This window comes from Rhodnius prolixus, unplaced genomic scaffold (genome assembly GCF_049639745.1).
Source record: "Rhodnius prolixus isolate KJV_2025 unplaced genomic scaffold, Rpr scaffold_7, whole genome shotgun sequence".
In the NCBI taxonomy this organism is placed as follows: Eukaryota; Metazoa; Arthropoda; class Insecta; order Hemiptera; family Reduviidae; genus Rhodnius; species Rhodnius prolixus.
In genome coordinates, this window is record NW_027411582.1 from 26,660,447 (window position 1) to 26,682,006 (window position 21,560).

The window sequence follows — 21,560 nt, forward strand, 5'->3', positions numbered from 1 at the left end:
CTTTTCACTACTAATTTACTCAAATGTCAAATTTTTGGAGAAGGAGAAAAGTAATCATTTTAGTTTTGAACAATTATTTTTGAATAAGACGGAAGTAAAAAATACAGTAGCAATAAAACACAGTAATTATAGAATACAAAAGGTAGGTGCCTACCTAAAATCGCTACAAAAATTGTTTGAATTATAGAACACATTATTTTAGACATTAAAGTAAAAATTTCATTGTTTATAAGAAATGTTTTGAGGCTCTGAGTTAAATAGTTTTATAGAAAATTTAATGCTCTTTCGTTTGGAATAAGTAGATTTGTTGTAGGATAAAGGATAGAAAATTTACGGCCATTTTTATGGTGAAAAACGCGAATATTCAACGGAAAAGTTGAAAAATGCAAATATCTTGGACGCTATTGAGAATCAGGCCAAAGTGAATAGAATATTTTTTGTTTCATTCGAGCTGCTGAATCACACCTCCAGAAGTTTCGACCTCTCCTCCGTGTACACCCTGTTAATGACTTTCGCCATTAACGCCCTCCATATAAAATATTTATTCGTAATTCAAGTTCCATTTCAGTAAATCCAAATGTTGTAGTTTTACTTTCAGCAAGAAACAGTAAAGCACTTGATTGTGATTGTGATTACCTTTCAAGCAATAAATCAAGCTATTTGATTTTCTTGAAGTTGTTGACCTTGAGACAGCAAAAACGGGTTCATCATCTTCCTGTAGATAATGTTCTTAGAATAACTGTTTTTTTTTTTTTTAGTTTGTTTACAGTTTAAAGTTCAAAAAAAAGATAAAATTCCATGATTTAGTATGACGAAATTTGAACTTGAGAATTCTTTTACGTTAATGCCTTGTAAGTCGTGTCAACAGATCGTGGTATTCCAGTTAGTTATTTCGTTTTTTTTAAAAAAAAGAGTTAGACAGACAATAAAAAAGATAGTTCGACATTGGAGTTTGGATAGGACTAGCTTTGTCTTCTCTAAAACATCCTAGAGATGTCAGTAATATATTAGTTACCCATTTTTTCTGTTTGTTTATTACGTCATCTGGTTTTTGACTTGTTTGTTTTTAGTTTTTTATTTTGTTTTTTGCTCTGGCTTTTTTTTTTTATAAAAACAGAATTAATTTTTAAATATTTTGAACTACGTAAAAAATTTTGGGCCATTTTTAACGTTTTATTTCATCTCTTCTGCGTAAGAATGGCTCCTATAAAATATGCTGGTAAACTTGAATAACTTGAACTTGAGAAGTTGAATAACACGTTTTCGATTGAATTGTTTTCTTCTGGGTTTTCAGGAAAATGCCGCTTTAAGTATTTTGTTCAGTGTTAACTTTTAGTTGAGAATCAAATTCGTAGCTAAAATTTCGAATTGAATAATGGCTCAATAATTGGCAATATTCTTTCTTCCTTCATTTAATAATTGATAAATTCTGAATTAATAATTTAAATTTAATTTTTTTTTTTTCTGTGGGGCTCCACAAAACGCTCCCATCTCCAAAGAATTCAATCTTTTCAATATAAAATACTTGGAACTATTGTAAACGCTCCATTTTATGTCTCCCAACCGGGACTATACACACTGACCTTAACATTCCTTTTGTCACCGAAGTTGCTGAAAACACCATACAGAAAACTCAACTTCAGCCTGCAATCTCATATAAATCCTCTAGCTCAAACTATTTCTGTTAGAACTCTTTCTGATAATCCGGAAAAGACGTCTTAAAAGACAGTAGCCTCGTGATCTTCTCTCAAGTGAACAGAGTGGGACTAACAGTCTAATGTTTTGGAGTGTTACCACTGGGTAATTTCTCCACTCGTTTACTTCTACCTGCAATCGTACGCAGTAAATCCTCTAGCACAAAATCTTTCTTCAAGAACTCTTCCCGATAACCCGGACAAGTCGCCTTAAAAGACAGTGCCCTCGTGATCTCCTCTCAAGTGAAGAGAGAGTAACAAATAGTCTAATGTTTTGGAGTATTACCACTGGGTAATTTCTCCACTCGTTTACTTCAACCTGCAATCTCATACAAATCCTCTAGCTCCAAAATCTTTCTTCTAGAACTCTTCCTGATAACCCGGACAAGACGTCTTAAAAGACTGTGGTCTCGTGATCTCCTCTCAAGTGAAGAGAGAGTAACAAATAGTCTAATGTTTTGGAGTGTTACCACTGGGTAAGTTCTCCACTCGTTTGCTTCATTGTTTCTGTTATCACTGTTACTTGTAGCGCCAACGCGCTGATTGTAGCACAAATAAACGCCCAGGAAAAAAAAAAAAACATTTTAGCAATACCTTTTAAATATTATGTATTATTTTAGAAATGACCTGTTATAAAACCTGTTGTAAAGTCACTGATAGTTGATGAATATTTTTTCGAGAATATAAAAAGCTAAAATATCCATACTTTGAAATCGGTCAGTGGAGATTTAGGAAATACGAAGTTATATGTACCATCTACATAAGAAAGAAGTAATCGTGACCTTTATAAAAAACGGTCGTCTCTGCTGGTTAGGTCATATCGAAAGAATAAAAAAGAGTTTCCAGTGGTTTAAAATGTTTGTCTATGATCGATTCGTTGGAGTTCGTTAGAGAGTGAGACCTCGCTTGCGCTGGCTGCAAGATCTCCAAGATGACCTCACCATAATGGGTGTTAGACGGTGAAGAATGGAAGGCCAAAGACCAGTGATGTCTGGCAGAAGTTTGAGTCCTTTAGATAGATAGATAGATCAAAATAAAAATTAAATTTATAAAAATTAAAATAAAACTTAAATTAGCAATTTTAAGTAATCGCTTAATTTTCCCATTTTAAGAGCTCAAGTTAATCCAATTTTCAAAATTTTGTAATCTAACCTAACCTTCAAGCGGATAGCCTAAGTTTACCTTCTAACTTATAAAGAAATATATATTATTATTGTAATTCTAAATCGCAAATTATACGGATTACTTTATGATACGAGGGTCGTTTGTAAAGTCCGTGCAAAGTCAGAGAGATAGCACCACTGGCGCGTATCGAGGTTATGTTTAGTTAGTAGCATCTCTTGGAAGAACACACACCAAGTTTCAGCCAGATCGGTCTATTTCTTTGTGTTTGAATCGAGGAAGTCGAGTGATTTTCAAAAAATGGACGAAAAAGAATTTCGTGTGTTGATTAAACACTACTTTATGAAAGGCAAAACGCCTCAGGAGACTAAAGAGAAGCTTGATAAACATTATGGTGACTCTGCACCTTCGATTAGAACAGTTTATAAGTGGTTTCAAAATTTTCGGAGTGGCCATATGGGCACAAGTGACGCTGAACGTTCTGGATGCTTGACCAAAAACGAAATCGTGTGAAGTGTTGCAAGGACGGTTTGCAGCTGTTCCAGAAGAATCCGCAGGACTTTAAGCGTCGTTTCGTCACTGTGGATGAAACATGGATACATCACTGCACTCCTGAGACCAAAGAACAATCTAAACAATGGGTTACCAAGGGGGAATCTGCGCCAAAAAAGGCGAAGACCGTTCCTTCGGCCGGAAAGATTATGGCGACTGTCTTTTGGGATTCGCAAGGAATAATCCTCATCGACTATCTGGAAAAGGGTAAAACTATTACAGGTGCATATTATTCATCGTTATTGGACCGTTTGAAAACCGAGCTGCAAGAAAAACGCCCACGATTGGCCCACAAAAAAGTCCTTTTCCATCACGACAAAGCACCAGCTCACATCTCAGCAGTTGTGGTCGCAAAATTAATGGAAATAGGGTTCCAACTCGTTTCACATCCCCCCTATTCTCCAGACTTGGCTCCCTCGGACTACTATATGTTCCCCAATATGAAGAAATGGGTGGCGGGAAAAAGATTTTATTCAAACGAGGAGGTGATTGCAGAAACGAATGGCTATTTTTCAGGCTTTTCCTATTATTCGGAAGGGATCAACAAATTAGAGCAGCGTTGGACGAAGTGTATAAGCCTAAAAGGAGAAAAATAAAAAAGGTTTACCCCAAAAAATTAAGTTGTTTTTATTTTTGCACGGACTTTTCAAACGACCCTCGTACCTCTGGAGTTCGCATATTTTTTAAAATATTAAATTCTTTCAACTCAGTATCAATAACCCAGTAGTTTATTTATTCCAAGCGTCATCATCTGGAGGTTATGGGGCTCCCGGAGCTTTTTTTCAGTGCACTGCCGGTCTCTGGACAGTGTTCTCTCATTACAGACAACACTGAACATCACCGGGGACAGTGAGCTGTAAGAAGCTCCTAGGTAGAGAAAAATCTAAAGGGCCAGCAGCTGGATTCGAACCAGTGATCTTCGTGTTGGAATCCAGCATTCGCTAACCACTCGGCTAACCTTGTCCCTAACAAGTTAATAATGAAACTTATTTAATATTCTTTCTAAGAATTTTTATTACAACAATCTTGTGAATGGTCACAATGAATGTTTTTAACGTTTTTTTTTTTTTAAATAATTTCTATTTGCGGTTAATTATTTAACTTCCTTTTCTATGTTAAAAAAAGAAGTGGTTTATTTACATGAGAATATAAATGGATAAAACAAATAAGGATTTAAAAAAAAATGAAGTAAGAAAAATAACATTGAACAATAACACAAAATACATTAATATTAACGGTAGTTATTGTGTAAATAGTTCGAAGGCGCCACTTACTAGAGGACATTACATTTAAAACATTTATTTATTTTTTTCCTTTTAACATGCCCAGTATTATTTTTAACTTTTCCTTAACATTGAATCTGTATTGTCACTTCTGCTTACAAGGCTATCCAGACTTACGAATAGCCACTTATCGCCCTAGTTCTTTAAAAATTCCCTAAGCATCGCTGAAACAATGGCCAACTATTTATTGGTGCACATTTAGTAGTCCGTCGACTGTCTACTTAGTTTGTTCTATATATATATTTATCTCTTACACTTTATTATTAGATATTTTTAAATTCACAATTTGTTGATTGTTATCTATAATTTTTTAATTTAACGTTTTAATTAACATTATTTAATCTATTAATTGTTAATTTTAACTTTTTATTGCCCTTGAACTGAGTACCGTTATGTTATTGCATAGATAGGCTTCTCACTTTTTATCTAATACCTAATCTTGTATTCTAGATACACACATATTATATTTATTTATGAGAATATTTATAGTTTTCTTTTATTTAATATGTCGCCTTTGGTACATTCTTTATAGATTGATTATAAATAATAAACATTTAACACGTGTTAATGATGCCTTATTAGATTTTAATAGAATTATCCATTTAAGCCTTTTTCGCTGATTCATTTTTGGCTGTAGTTTATTGATACGATTTGCTGCAAAAGATCGCATCAAGTATTTTGGTTTTAAACGTCTTATTTATGGTGAATGATTCTTTAAACCCAAAAAATAAAGTAATATTATTGCCAATTTCAGTCATTATTTAACTATTTTAGCTGAGCTTTCGATCTGCAGGACTAGGCCATTTTTAGAGCTGTGGAACATATTTTATAGTCACAGAATTAACAATTTACATTAATTTGATTTTAAAATACGAGGGTCGTTTGAGAAGTTCGTGCAAAATCAGAGAGATAGCACTACTGGCGCGTATCGAGGTTATGTTTAGTTAGTAGCATCTCTTGGAAGAACACACACCAAGTTTCAGCCAGATCGGTCAATTTCTTTGTGTTTGGCATTCGTTTGAATCGAGGAAGTCGAGTGATTTTCAAAAAATGGACGAAAAAGAATTTCGTGTGTTGATTAAACACTACTTTATGAAAGGCAAAACGCCTCAGGAGACTAAAGAGAAGATTGATAAACATTAAGGTGACTCTGCACCTTCGATTAGAACAGTTTATAAGTGGTTTCAAAATTTTCGGAGTGGCCATATGGGCACAAGTGACGCTGAACATTCTGGACGCCCCTGTTGAGGTTACTACTCCAGAAATCATTGATAAAATCCATGACAGAAGAGTAAAGGTGCGTGAGATTGCTAGTGCTGTGGGCATCTCGAAAGAACGGGTACACAATATTTTGCATCAACATTTGGACATGACAAAGCTATCCGCAAGATGGGTGCCGCGATTGCTCACGTTTGACCAAAAATGAAATCGTGTGAAGTGTTGCAAGGACGGTTTGCAGCTGTTCCAGAAGAATCCGCAGGACTTTAAGCGTCGTTTCGTCACTGTGGATGAAACATGGATACATCACTTGCAGTAGTTGGTATTTCGGATATCTCATTAGGGGTCCAAAATAAGCGGATTTCCTTTTCATTTACTCTAAGTAACTTTTCTGTGTTCTTTCCGATTCGTCTTAAGATTTTCTCTGTTTTGTTACTCTGTCGGTCCATGGTACACACAGCATCCTTCGGCAAGTCCACATTTCGAAGCTGTCTAACATATTTATGGATCATGCTTTTAGCGTCCACGTTTCCACACCGTAAAGTAGAACAGGCCAAACATAAAACACTCAGCGTATCGCAATCTTAGATTTAAACTTATTTCTTTGCTAGTTAATATTTTCTTAAATTTTAAAGAAGTAATTTGGGGTCATTTCTATTCTACACCTAATTTCTTCAACAGCAATCCTCTTCGTTATACAGATCTGGGTGCGCTACCTTGGGCTCTACATAGACAGAAGACTCACGTGGAACCCACAACACTAGACTTAAAAGACAAAGCAATGACAAAACGTGCGAAACTGCTCTACAGACTACTTGGACGACTCTCCAAATTACCCATTGAACTCAAACGCTTAATATACAATACTATTCTCAAACCTATGTGGACTTACGGACTAGAGCTGTGGGGTTCAGCCAAATCTACAAAACATTCGGACAGTACAAGACATTTCAGTAAAAACTCCTCGGGCAGATAGCTGACGCTCCTTTCTACGGTGACTAACCTCACTCTTCACAACGACCTCAACATTCCCTTCATAGACCAACTCGCCAAGACTAAATACAAAAAATTTCATACTACTCTCTCGGCTAGCTCTAATCCTCTTGTACATTCTCTCGCCTCCTCTGACATCCCTAATACTCCTCGCCGACTGAATCGCCAGTGGCCCCGCGGCTTCCTCGCAGTCTGAAGAACTAAATCTCTCCTCTCTCCTCACACTCTCCTCTCTTCATATAGAGAGTGCTACCGCTGGGTAGCTTCTCTCCTCCTGCTCTTCCCGCTCCAGTTCGTCTCATTCACCTCCTATTTACTTATTGTATATACTTATAGAGATTGTAAATTACAAAATAAATTAAACACAAAAAATCCTAATTTCTTGGTCGTCAGTAAATGTTGACAGTTATTAAACAGTTAACAGTTAACATCATAACAATTATGATGACCAAATAGGCCGCCATCATACAACTCTGCAACCTTATATTACCCTGAAGATGGTAACAAATTTGCCGAAAAGTTAGTAAAAAAAGGAAATTTTGGGGAAATTTTCTATTCTACACCTATGGGACCTATGTCCCACGGCACCGCAGCCAGCCTCAAGAGGCTTATTGTACCCTCCACTTTCTGGGATCTAGTAGACGAAACCTCTCCTGCTAAAGAGGTGAAGGACTTTCCCTACTAGTTCTTTTTGCGCTACTATCTCTTTAGGTCTCAGCGTTCCAAAGCGCAACCGCTTGATTACAACGAAGTCGGAAGCCGTTTACCTTGTACACTTGCTTCCTAAACCTTAAAAGCCCTGTGATTAGTGTAATCTGTTTTTCTGCCCAAGCAAAGAGTCACTTTGGCTCTTTGTTAATCTTAATCTCTTCCAAAAAGATCATTTTTTTTCACATTGCTATATCGTATGTGTGTTTGGTGTATCTTCTGCAATGTCTCCTCATGAACTGAGTGTAGTCCGGTTTTAAATGTTCTGGTTTTAAGAACAGGTCAGTGTTGCCAATTGTCCCAATCGTCGTATATGTTGTTTAGATTGTTCGAATCAGTTTTGCAATTTTTAAACTACTTCCCGTCCTTGATATGTAAATCATTACCATTAATTCTTCCAAATTTATTTTAATACACGTTATTTCCGTTGTTGACATCTTTTCTTTCTTTCATCTTCAAGATCAATATAGGTAGATATTTTTTTGCCTACTTAAAAGGAATGTTGAACTTAGTTATGAGTGGTGAGGTATGCAACATGTGTGGTGTTCAACATAAACAGTCCCGGTAATATGTAACAGGTTGCATGCAACGATATAAACTAAGTTGCAAATCTTTTTTCTTTTAAACATAAATACAGTCTCTAAGCTAGCAGAAAAGTAAATATAAATAACCTTTTTTTAAGATATTAATATTAACAAAACACGCAAACTGAGGTGCTCGGAGGAGCTCGGAGTAGAAGTTATTATGGGGAAAATAAATTGAAACTCTAATATAATTATGCAAAATATATTTATATATCGTATATTAGGCAGACAGATGAAGTTTCGTTAATAGTCCGTCATCAAGGTTGGCGCCATATTTATTATTTATTTTTTTTAAACCTTCTATTCTTCCCGTATTGTTTCCTTTATTTTATTTATTTATTTTTAAAATTAAACTTTGGACCTCATTGATTCCTAAACTTTTATATGTATGATCAAAATTTTTTATTTCTATAAAAAGAGTTTTAAAAAGTTTACAAGAAGTCTTAGTACGAGCTATTTGTATGTAGGGATATTTTTGAATATTTGGTTGGCTCCACTACCACACTAAAATGGGGGGTAAAAACAAATCGATGAACTCCACTTTTTGAAATGTAACTTAAATTTGAGCGTCAAAGCACTTGGTTCAGTCATAGCTTTTTACATTGTTATAATAAATTTCCCCAAATAATAAAGATTAATACCCATTAAACGGCCAAAAAATATTTTTTTGAGCCATTGAATAATAAATAATTTATTTCAGAAGCCATTTTGAAAGAACTTCGTGCTTTAAATATAAATCATTGCAACAATTCAACTCAAATTCAAGTAGGAAGCGCTGAATGATAACGGTAAATTCGTTTGGATTTACATTATAATCAGGAATTTTTAAAAAAACAATACAATTTCATCTCATTTCTCCATTTTTGTGTTTTGTATTTTGTTTTATGGAGTTAATCTAGTTGTGCAGTGATTGGCTCATAACATGTATTGAAGTTATAACTAGGGGCATCGTTAATTGCCATAAGATTATAATATTTTTTTTTTTTAATCTTTAAACTGCAACGATTGTTGCAACAAGCAAAAAATAAAAGAAAATCACGAGTGGAGAAGGCACCCAGTGGTGCCACTCCAGTGACGGGCTTTGCTACACTGCTCTCACGATGAGAGTAGATCACGAGGACCATCTTCTCTTCAATCTCCTTAGAGGATTACCTGGTAATGTGGAGGAAGATAGGTATTCTATGAGAGGGTTAGGATGAGCTGCTGTAGAATGGAATGATGAATTTGAGAAAACGAGTGTTAGCAAGATCTGTAATGAAAAGGGATATTGAGGTCATTTATGGATAGTGAGGTTAGAAATATAGAACGTAGCGTTAAGTAGTTTTCGTAGTATTTTGGAATGTAAAGTCTGGATTCTCGACGTTAGGTCGATCCCCCATACTTCGATGGCCGTATGACCAAATAGGTCGCAGTAACAGTAGATATAAGAGTCTTTTGTTAAGTTTACGTTTGTAGGTTAAGTTTCGAACGTTTGTCAAGTAGTCTGGCGAGAAGTTTTGTAGTGTTGGTTAGTTTCTTGTCTTTTCAGTCTAGTATGGGGATTCCATGTCAACCGTTTGTCTAGGTGCAGTCCAAGGTAGCGCACGAGGGTCGTTTAAAAAGTCCGTGCAAAAATAAAAACTACTTAATTTTTTGGGGTAAACCTTTTTTATTTTTCAACATAGTCTCCTTTTAGGCTTATACACTTCGTCCAACGCTGCTCTAGTTTGTTGATCCCTTCCGAATAATAGGATTTGTCCAAGTCTGAAAAATAGCCATTCGTTTCTGCAATCACCTCCTCGTTTGAATAAAATCTTTTTCCCGCCAGCCATTTCTTCATATTGGGGAACAAATAGTAGTCCGAGGGAGCCAAGTCTGGAGAATAGGGGGGATGTGAAACGAGTTGGAACCCTATTTCCATTAATTTTGCGACCACAACTGCTCAGGTGTGAGCTGGTGCGTTGTCGTGATGAAAAAGGACTTTTTTATGGGCCAATCGTGGGCGTTTTTCTTGCAGCTCGGTTTTCAAACGGTCCAATAACGATGAATAATATGCACCTGTAATAGTTTTACCCTTTTCCAGATAATCGATGAGGATTATTCCTTGCGAATCCCAAAAGACAGTCGCCATAATCTTTCCGGCCGAAGGAACGGTCTTCGCCTTTTTTTGGCGCAGATTCCCCCTTGGCCTCAGGAGTGTAGTGATGTATCCATGTTTCATCCACAGTGACGAAACGACGCTTAAAGTCCTGCGGATTCTTCTGGAACAGCTGCAAACCGTCCTTGCAACACTTCACACGATTTAGTTTTTGGTCAAGCGTGAGCAATCGCGGCACCCATCTTGCGGATAGCTTTGTCATGTCCAAATGTTGATGCAAAATATTATGTACCCGTTCATTCGAGATGCCCACAGCACTAGCAATCTCACGCACCTTCACTCTTCTGTCATCCATCACCATATCATGGATTTTATATAATGATTTCTGGAGTAGTAACCTCAACAGGGCGTCCAGAACGTTCAGCGTCACTTGTGCCCATATGGCCACTCCGAAAATTTTGAAACCACTTATAAACTGATCTAATCGAAGGTGCAGAGTCACCATAATGTTTATCAAGCTTCTCTTTAGTCTCCTGAGGCGTTTTGCCTTTCATAAAGTAGTGTTTAATCATCAACACACGAAATTCTTTTTCGTCCATTTTTTGAAAATCACTGGACTTCCTCGATTCAAACGAATGCCAAACAGAAAGAAATAGACCGATCTTGCTGAAACTTGGTGTGTGTTCTTCCAAGAGATGCTACTAACTAAACATAACCTCGATACGCGCCAGTAGTGCTATCTATCTGACTTTGCACGGACTTTTCAAACGACCCTCGTACTTTGTCCACAGTTGGTACAGGAGTTTGGTTCAAGATGATGGGAGGTAGGATTTTCCGTCTAAGAGTAAATACTATAAATTTTGATTTCGTAACGTTAGTTTTGATTCGCCATTTGAAAGCCATAATAATATTTACAATAATAAATTAAATTAAATTTTAAATGCAAATATTTTAATGGGTCTGCAATTATGAATTCTCTTTTTAATGCTTTTATTGTGTGTAATAATTAAATATTACAAATTTTGTTAATTCTTTCTATTTTAAGAAGTCCTAATAAACCAGTAAATAATGTTCCATATATTTGAATATGTTCACATTGTTGTATTATTCAAATATAAGTCTATATTGTACTTTTTCATTGAGTCTGATAAATTAAAGAATATATAGTGAGATGAACAGTTAGTGAAGTAATAGTTATATTAATAATAAGTCGTGATAAACCTAATTTAGAAAAGTTATCTTGGTAAAAAATATATAAAAAAGCAAAGAATGACTTAGAAAAATTAATTAAAAAAACGTGACCGTCCACTTCCGGAAGTGTTCGTACTTTATTTTTAAGGAAGTAAGTGCATTATAAAGTATATGTCACGATGCTACTAAGTATTCACCTTTGTTACTAACTAGTAAACTACCGTATGTTGGGACTGTACAGTAGTATGTGTAAATTTCGTGAGATGCCATGTTTGCCGTGTTCATATTTTCTGTATATGGCGTTTGTCGTTTTATTGTGCTCTTATATAGAAGGCGTTGTCTTCTTTCTTTTTTGGTTTCTAGAATTCTCTTCTGGTGGTTCTAATGTTTAATGAGGTCTCATAGAACTTTTGATTAAGATATGTAGTTTAGGATCGCAAATTATTTTACAAAAAATCTGTTAAAGATGGAGTTATTGGTCACTTTATTTTGTCAATGTATTTGGGATGCAAGGAGACTTCAAGCCTAGACGACTGTCTTTTTTTTTTTATTCTTTTTGTGAGAGTCTTAGAAATCATTGATGAACTTAGCGAGAAGGAAATGGTGGTGGCCTCCTAGATATTGGGGAAATTTGTGGAATCTGAATAGATTAGCGAAATCAGCAGCTAGTTTGTCATAGTCAGAAAGGGTTCATCAGCAGCTAAATTGTACTGTCTGGGACAACAGGAAACAAAAATAAAGGCAGAACCGTTTTTTGATGTACCGGTCAGAGCGCGAGCTTTCGCCTTCAACAGCATGTTTACCCCCAAACTCAGCTGCCTCGCAATGAAGCAGCAGCGAAGGCCTTCATCAATCTCACCTTTGAACTCTTCTCTACAGAATTAAGGTGGTCAGAAGTCCAAGTTCATGTTCTCTGCAGGACCATATGGTAGGAAATCATCTCTTTTGGTTGCTAGGATTTTGCTAATTTCTTTTCAAATGACAAAGCTCAGTGCATAAACCAAATTATTTCGAACTGTGCAAGGCTTCTGATAGAGGAGCACAATGGCTCAGGGCATAAGTATGTGGGAGACGTGTTTTGAGGAGAGTTGTGTCACCTCAAAATGGAATCTTTAAAGTGGACAATATAAATATTAAAATCAACTACGTTTTTTGGGGGGTTTTAAGAATTCTCGACGTGACTCAGGGCTTTGATCGAGTCTGGCACCCAGGACTATTGGGAAAGTTAAAGAGAGCTCTTCCATCAACTTATTACTTGATTATACTATCATTTCTTACCGACCGCTTCTTTAAAGATAAGTTGTGGATCTGCCTCTTCCGGCTACTCTCTGGTACAGGCTGGTGTACCTCAAGGAAGTATTCTCGGACTGCTTCTCCTATACTGTGTACACATCTGACCTACCAACTGACTCAGAACACACTGCTCTGCACTTACGCTGACGATACTGCTATTCTCTCTCTTCTAACTCAGACGCCACAACAGTTTCCTCTCATCTACACAAACTACAGAACCCTGGGCCAAAAAGTGGAGAGTCAAATTCAATACTCAAAATAGCGAACAAATAACTTTTACTCTGCGTCATAATTCTTGTCCCTCTATAAGTTTTAACACAATCCCTCTTCCTTCTGCTAATTTAGTTTGCTACCTTGGGATGTACATCGACAAAAGACTAACGTGGAATCCGCACACTAAACTGAAAAGACTTGAACCCAACCGACTTTTACGACTAATTGGCAGACAATCTAAGCTGCCACTGGAACATAAACGACTAATATACAACAATGTCGAAACACTCGCCGTGAGGAGGTGGTGTTAGCCAGGTTGAGGATTGGCCACACGCTATTTACCCATGGTTACATCTTCAAAAGAGAAGAACCACCTATCTGCTCTGAGTGTAATAACGTCCCTTTAACTGTACGCCATATCCTGGTTGAATGCCCCAAGTATTCCAGAGCTAGGCAAAAGTGTAACATTTCCTCACAAATGGAAGAAGTATTGAAGGACGATGAAAACAGCGTACAAAACACTCTGCGATTTCTGAAGGATATTAATGTTTTTAATTCAATGTAACAATAGACACTTTACTACGCGAGGTCACTTTTAACATACAAACTTATAGAAATCGGTATTTTACAAAAGTTTGATAGTAGTAAAAATAACAGTAGTATTTGATAATAGTAACAATTTAGGAAGGATTAGGTTAGGCAGTGTGAATGTGTGTGTGAAAGAGGTGTAGGGGGCCAATGCCGAGGCAGGGGTGGCAAACTTTTGTCTTCTTGTCTCGCAGGACGTCTTCCTGCACTTTCTCGGGAGCCACTGCTTTCTAGGATGGGTGGGTCTGTGTCGGGATTGGCACCCTGGCACGCGTATGAATGGGCTGCGTAAATGTAAATAGATTTAGGATTGTAAATGAGTGAGAGGAATATAGAGTACTCCACTCAATGTATATATAGGAATATAACTATTAGGATAAACGTATTTATTAGGATGATTGTATTTATTAGGATGATTGTATTTATTAGGATGAATGTAATTAATAAGATGAGTATTTGAGTGTACATATAAATGTGTAAATAGGTTTTTTTAAAATTTAGGTTAGATCTCTATGGGGTGCGAGGAATATCGAGTACTCCACCCCAACATTAGTTAGTTAGGTTAGAAGAAAATAGGAGTTAGGCCAACCGTTAGGTTTGTATCGATCAGATTGACTAGGTTAGGCTGTGTAGTAGAGTGTCTATTCTACAGTATAGTTTAGGTGCAAAGGACCCTTGTTGTTGCGCACCTTACAAAACCCCAAAACATAATATACAACAGCGTACTCAAACCGATTTGGACTTTAAACATTCCAATGCACAGAAGATCCAGTCCTTCCAATCAAAAATTCTCCGTCAGATTACGAATTCTCCATTTTATGTCTCTAACTCCACCCTCCATAACGACCTCAAAATCTCATACGTAACTGACGAATCTAAATCTAAATATAGAAAATTCTTTGACTCTCTCTCCATTCTGTACAAAAATCCTCTAGTTCAAAATCTCGCCTCCAAAAATGATTCCAGATCGTCCTCCACGACGATTGAAACGCTGTTGGCCTCGTGACCACCTTCAGTAGTACAAGAAACTCCAGCGAGAGTGTTGCTGGTGGGCAGCTTCTCTCCTCAAGCTGATCCTGCCATGAAGTCTTCTTTTATCATATTCACTGATTTAATTTTATTCTTTTTGTAGATTGTAAATAACATATAAATTAAAATAAAAAAAGATTTTAAGAAAATTTAATTGCTTAAAATGCAGTTAAATTTTGAAATCGTGTGATTCTTCACAGACTTTATTTTTATTTTGAGACGGACCAAGTGACCGTAACGGGGCATTTCGGCATCATAAAGGAAAGATTCTTCTTTTTTTTTTAAAAAAACGGAAATCCTGTTTTATGGCATTCCAGTATATCATCGGTATTCCATTAACAGCGTTAGGTTCATCTATCTTGGAATTTCACTTCTATAAAAACGCTCAAATTAGAAGTTAATTAGGATTTCTTCCCAAATTAGTTCTTTCAAATAATAAATCATTATTAAATTATCACCCAGGAAATCGATAAGATATTTATTTTATAGTTATAGTGGACGTAGTAATAATAAATTTCAATTATTAGTTGTAAACGGTACCTTAGAAATTTCCAACTAGTTCTGTATGTAGAGTTGTTATATTCTATGGCCATAGAACTTACAGTCTTATTAAGTAATATTTTAATGTCGTATTATATGTTATAGCTTCATATATTCACATTAATTGACTTTGATCTTCAAAATAATAATATTATTGACCTTTATATTATCATACTCTTGAATTTATGTACAATTTACATAGTTCATTAATGGCAACCTTTAGTAAGGTACATAAATACATTTATCCTTATTAAAGACCAAAAGTCTTAAATACATATAAATATATGTTCCTGTAATATTAAATAAATGAAATATTTTTTATGGTTGTCAGTATGATTGCGTTGAATGTTCCTTAGCTACTAGATGAGGTTGTAGAACGCGAGCAGTTAACAAGTCACATGAAATTCGTTTAATATTTTAATAGGTATGACATTAAGTTTTAAGCATTTATTAACTTCCTTCTCATTATGTGGTAATAAAATATGAAGTGATGGTATAGTTGATCTTTTCAAATAGAACTATGCACTTTTGTTTATCATTCATTTTTATCGTATGCAATTCTCAGCCATTTTGCTAGTGCAGAAATATTGTAATTGTTAAATATTGTATGTATTAGTATGCAATTTTTTTTCTTGAAATCTGTAAGATCTGGGTTGTTGCAAAAAATTACAGTTATAAAAGAGTATTTACCCTATATTTTAAAGAAAATTTGGGAATTTTATCTTTTTTAAACCGATAGGCTCCGATAGTTCTTAAACCTGGTCCATTTCCCTTTAAGTTTCTTAGCCCAAGACATTTGCTTTCTTCCCTCAATCTTGCCCTTGTAAGGGTAGTGAAACCCCACCACTCATCCACTCTAGCGTAGGGGTAGTGAAACCCCACCACTCACCCACTCTAGCCAGAGAGAAAGAGACAGCCCCCTCGGCACACAGAGAAGGGAAGCTCGGCGAATGTATATAAGAACGAGAGGAAAGTCAAAAAGGAGATTCTGTGATTCGGAGATTCTGATATTCTGTCTAGCGTAGGGGTAGTGAAACCCCACCACTCACCCACTCTAGCCAGTGAGAAAGAGACAGCCCCCTCGGCACACAGAGAAGGGAGGCTCGGCGAATGTATATAAGAACGAGAGGAAAGTCAAAAAGGAGATTTTGTGATTCGGAGATTCTGATATTCTGTTCAAAGTCTTACACTGGAGTTGTACACATCGTTTAGCCACGTCAGTCAGTCTGTTCTGTTCTTGTAGTGTAAAGTATACAGTCCTTGGCAGTCAGTCATATAAATATACAAAGTCTTATACCGATACTAAAAGTGTTATTTATCCATCAACGTCTACAACCAACATCTCTCTCCTCAAATACTATTACACCCTCGACTAATGAGTTGCAGTAGGTATTTCGGATATCTCATTAGGGGTCCAAAATAAGCGGATTTCCTTTTCTTTTACTCTAAGTAACTTTTCTGTGTTCTTTCCGATTCGTCTTAAGATTTCCTCTGTTTTGTTACTCTGTCGGTCCATGGTACACACAGCATCCTTCGGCAAGTCCACATTTCGAAGCTGTCTAACATATTTATGGATCATGCTTTTAGCGTCCACGTTTCCACACCGTAAAGTAGAACAGGCCAAACATAAAACACAGCGTATCGCAGTCTTAGATTTAAACTTATGTCTTTGCTAGTTAATATTTTCTTAAATTTTAAAGAAGTAATTTGGGGTCATTTCTATTCTACACCTAATTTCTTCAACAGCAATCCTCTTTGTTATACAGATCTGGGTGCGCTACCTTGGGCTCTACATAGACAGAAGACTCACGTGGAACCCACAACACTAGACTTAAAAGACAAGCAATGACAAAACTGCTTTACAGACTACTTGGACGACGCTCCAAATTGCCCATTGAACTCAAACGCTTAATATACAATACTATTCTCAAACCTATGTGGACTTACGGGACTAGAGCTGTGGGGTTCAGCCAAATTTACAAACATACGGACTGTACAAGACATTTCAGTCAAAACTCCTGCCGACAGATAGCTGACGCTCCTTTCTACAGTGACTAACCTCACTCTTCACTTCGACCTCAACATCCCCTTCATAGACCAACTCGACAAAGACTAAATACCAAAAATTCCATACTACTCTCTCGACTAGCTCTAATCCTCTTGTACTGTCTCTCGCCTCCTCTGACATCCCTAATACTCCTCACCGACTGAATCACCAGTGGCTCCGCGGCTTCCTCGCAGTCTGAAGAACTAAATGCCACTATTTTCTTAATCTCTCCTCTCTCCTACTCATATTCTCCTTCTCACATTCCCCTCTCTCCTATAGAGAGTGCTACCGCTGGGTAGCTTCTCTCCTCCTGCTCTTCCCGCTCCAGTTCATCTCATTCACCTCCTATTTACTTATTGTATATATTTATACAGTTTGTAAATTACAAAATAAAGTTTTAAAAAACTTTTATAGAAAAAGAAGGAAAAATCGGCAAAAATTTTCACCGTTTCCGCTTTTTCATGCAAGTTTTTGACTCTCCTATCGGACACTTTTAATACACGGCGATTTACTTCTTGTTCGGCGTTAAAGTCTATCAAGTATTTCTTTCTTCTTATTCTTCTTTTAAGGCGCATCAACATCCTAAAAATCATTAGCACCCTGGAACTTTTTTCTGAGCACTACCGGCTACCGGAACTCATGTTATACATTACTGGAAAGTAAGATAAAAATCTAACGGCCAGAAGCTGGATTCGAACCCAGGATCTCTGCGTTGGAATCCTGCGTTGGAATCCAGTGCTTGTTAACCACTCAGCTATTCCCTTCACTTACTTTATTGCTTTTTTTTCTCCCTTTCAAGGTTTTTAGGGCTATTTCAAGGACGTTAAGCCTAAGTTTTAAGCGTAAAGATGTTAAGTCCGTTACTTGGATGCTTCTACTGTTTTAGAATTTTCGCTTTTTTTAAAAGAAGACATTAAATCCTAAATCTATTAGATTTCGGAAGTTACAAAAAAATTACAGTTATAAAATAGGGTTGCCAACTGCCCTTTTTTTTTTTGGAAAGGACAGTCCTTTTTTAACACTTGGTTGTCCTTGTCCTTTCTTAAATTAGGAAAGGACGCCTTTTGTCCTTTTTTTCAGATATTATTCACACAAAGCTAATTTATTTTATTGTATTTTTGATTTAAGTTCTGACTTCCGAGACTTCTTCATTTGGCGTGTTGTTTTTCTGTTCTAACTGAACTGAATAGGTCAACAGGTTATTGATGTATCGATGAACAAAATGCAAAAAATGGTACTGGATTTGATGTTTCTGATCAGTTATATTCTTATGGTAGGTGAATTCCTTTCATAATGCCGACGCTGTTTTGAGGCCTACTTTTTTTTGCAATTAATCAGCGATTTCTGCATCAATTTTTAAAATAAGCACTATTCATGGTATACCTTTCGAAAGGTGATCGTATGTAGATGTTTTTCACGAGTAGAGCACGTTTTTAAAGTTATATAATGTTTTTGAGAAAAATGAAGTCAAAGTTTTTGGGGAAAAAATTAGAAACTTGCTATTTCTTATGTTTGGGCCACAAAGTAAAATACTTAATATTATTATTTTGGAATACAAATTAGCTTATTTAAAAGGAAATTTAACCTTCTTTCTAATGAGCTAATTGAAATTGCTGTAGCTTTAATAGTTTGAGAAATACAGACAATTGTTTGCTAAAAAAACATAAAATTAAAAATATCTAAAACGGAGCCGAATCGAGCCATAGTTTATATACAACTTTTTGTTGCAAATGATGCCTAGAATCACCTCCAGAATTAACGGTAGTCTTATGCTGAACACCCAATATATTCCCGGGCCTCAAAAATCCTGTCGACGGCCCTGAATGTACCTAATTTTTTTAGGGTGTCCTTTTTTTTGGGGGGGGGAACTTTATAGAGTTGGCAACCCTCAATAAACGAGGATTTGCACTAAATTTTTTTAAAAAAAAATTGGGAATTTTATCTTTTATAGAAAAAGAGAAAAAAATTGTCAAAGTTGGGTGTTTTTTTCAACGTTACAGCTTTTTCTGGTGCAGTTTTTTGACGATCAACCTACTGTTCTACCGGACAGTTTTAGTTAGGTTACAAAATGATGTGGTTTAACCCAAAGTTCATCCTTTTTAAAGATATTTTCCGAGCAGAAATAAGAGATGAGTCAGTTCTTCACAATTATTATCTATAAATAGTTCTAGTAGCTGTAAATTTTAGCAAATTTTTCTAATCATGTTCTAACCAACTTTACGATAATAATATGGCATTAAATAGATAAATAATGATAAAGTAAAAATTGATATAAATTTTGAATAGATTCTGTACAAATTCTCTTGATAAGGATAATGATTATTAAAAATCGATTACTCCCTACTATTTTATTATAAGTACGTCCTCTCTCTAGTTTGAAAAACCTTTATACACGCAGTGATCTAGGCTCCCCTCTCTTGGAGATTGCGGCGCTAAATCGAGGTCCTCCCACGGACGAAGTATCCAGACTGACTGCAAAAGTAATTCAGTCGTGGCAAGTCATCTTGGCAGACCAGTTCCGAGTCTTCACACAGAGTAGAGCGGAACTAAGCGCCATTATTTTTGGTTTATTTTTTTATTTTTTTTAAATTTGCTTTGGCTTTAATTAAAAAATTAATTTTTTTTAAAAAAAAAAAAAGATCAATTTAGAAAAAAAAAATTATTTTATACGGCGTGATTTGGTTTTACGTGTATTTTTTGTCTAAATTTATTTCCAATATAATATTTAATATATTTTTTAATATACCGAAATTTAAATCTGTCTTCCCCCCAAAATTAAATCATGATAGTGTATCCACCGTGTCCTGGGCGACAGACACCCAGCGCGAAACGTCATTCAGTACAATGGCGTCAAACTAATGTGGAAGAAGGGGTTGTCCGAGTGGATCAAGTAATGCTGAACAAGTTGATAAAAAAAGAACCAATTGAAAGGTATTACAAATTGGATCCAGAACCATTTGCCACGTGAGTAAATTTTTGAAAATTAAAAATTAATTTAACGTTAAAATGGTTTTACTAACAGTTTTTTAAGTTTTAAGATTAGTTTGTGGTTGAAGATTCTTCATTTAAATTAAGTGTTTTAAATGGAGGCTCTTAGATTGTCAGTTTCAGAGAGACCTAGGCTCAACAACTTTGAGGTTTTATGTGGGCTTCCTTTTGTTGTCAGACTTATTCATAGAGTTTAGAAGACTAAATTGTCAGTAAGCGTGCAATGGCGCCTAGAAATCTGACTATAGATCGACTATAGACTATAAACCGAAGTGGATTAAATTGTTTTGTCCAAAAAGATTCCATCCTTTTTTTTACTTTATTTAATGGACATTGAAAGGATCTTACATGAAGTAAGAAGGCGCCACGATAGCCGAGTGGTTAAAGTCAAGGTCGGCTTTAGAAAAAAAACAAAAACGGAGTTGAGTTGTGTATTATTGGGTTCGATTCCTGGCCTTAGATTCCTCATATTATGTGAGAATTTCGAAGCAAAGTTTGTTAGCTGGTACGACCACTATCACACCTGAAGAAAATAGGCAAGACTTAAGGAGTATCGCTACCTAACTTGTCCTAGTTTTATCCAATTTTAAGCAACAGAAGTTACCGTCGGCTTTCTCTGATTTCAAAAACTGGGGGCCCCCTTAGAGTTTTATAAAGTGAAAATCAAATCAACTGTACCTTAAAAAGGCCCCCTTTCGCGGCTCTGTGTTCAGTTTTTTTTGGTTCATGAACGGCACCGTCATTAATTAGTGAATGATTCAATGATTCAATTTCACTCACTCACAACAGCAAAGATTCCTTTGACTCCTCCATTCAGTTCACGAATCGTGAAAAAATATTAAGGGATTTTGTAATTTCTAAGAACAAATTTGACCACTATTAAGTAAATAAATCTTTACTGAGTTCGCTTTAATTATTTTTTAAAAAAATCTTAGCCTAAAAAAAGACATTTAAAATAAGAAACGATTTCAACTGTGAAAACGCTAGTTACTTGTACTATCAATTCTTCCTAGATTGTAGGTTCTTCCCAATAAATTTGAACAATAAAAAAAGCTAAAAATAAACTTAAATTCGCTTTAGCTTAATTGTATTTAGATTTTAGATTTTTTTAGTTATTAGATACATTAAATCTTTAGCAAACTATTTACGCTATTCAAAGACATGTTGCTTAATTCTAGGGTTAATTTAGCCTTTACTAAACACTTGTTTGTGTTCTATTTCTTAGTTTAGATGATGGCTAGTTCGTTTTTTTTAGATTTTAGCGAATATTTTCACGAATATTTGGTGAATTAAATCTATTTTTAATTGTGCGATTGCTAATTAGATCCTAACAAAACTATTTTTTTTGGAGGGGGTTTATTTTTTATCTTTAAATGGCTCAAACGATTTTTATTTTTATTTTTAACACAAGACACGTTTGGGTAACTTAAGCTTATCTCT

The 21,560-nt window shown here is 35.7% G+C and overlaps 1 protein-coding gene across 2 annotated transcripts in view; it reads left to right on the forward strand.

Annotated features, from left to right (window-relative positions):
* Positions 1-21,560, forward strand: part of LOC141447257 (uncharacterized) — a 245,541-nt gene that overhangs the window by 39,629 nt on the left and 184,352 nt on the right. The window contains exon 1 of one of the 2 annotated variants that reach the window (XM_074114595.1): positions 19,617-20,096. The exons of the other annotated variant lie outside the window; for it this stretch is intronic. Coding sequence (XP_073970696.1) covers positions 19,915-20,096 — 182 coding nt within the window. The 5' untranslated portion in view covers positions 19,617-19,914. Of the gene's footprint in view, positions 1-19,616; positions 20,097-21,560 lie in introns of those variants that run through there. 2 annotated transcript variants of the gene reach the window in all.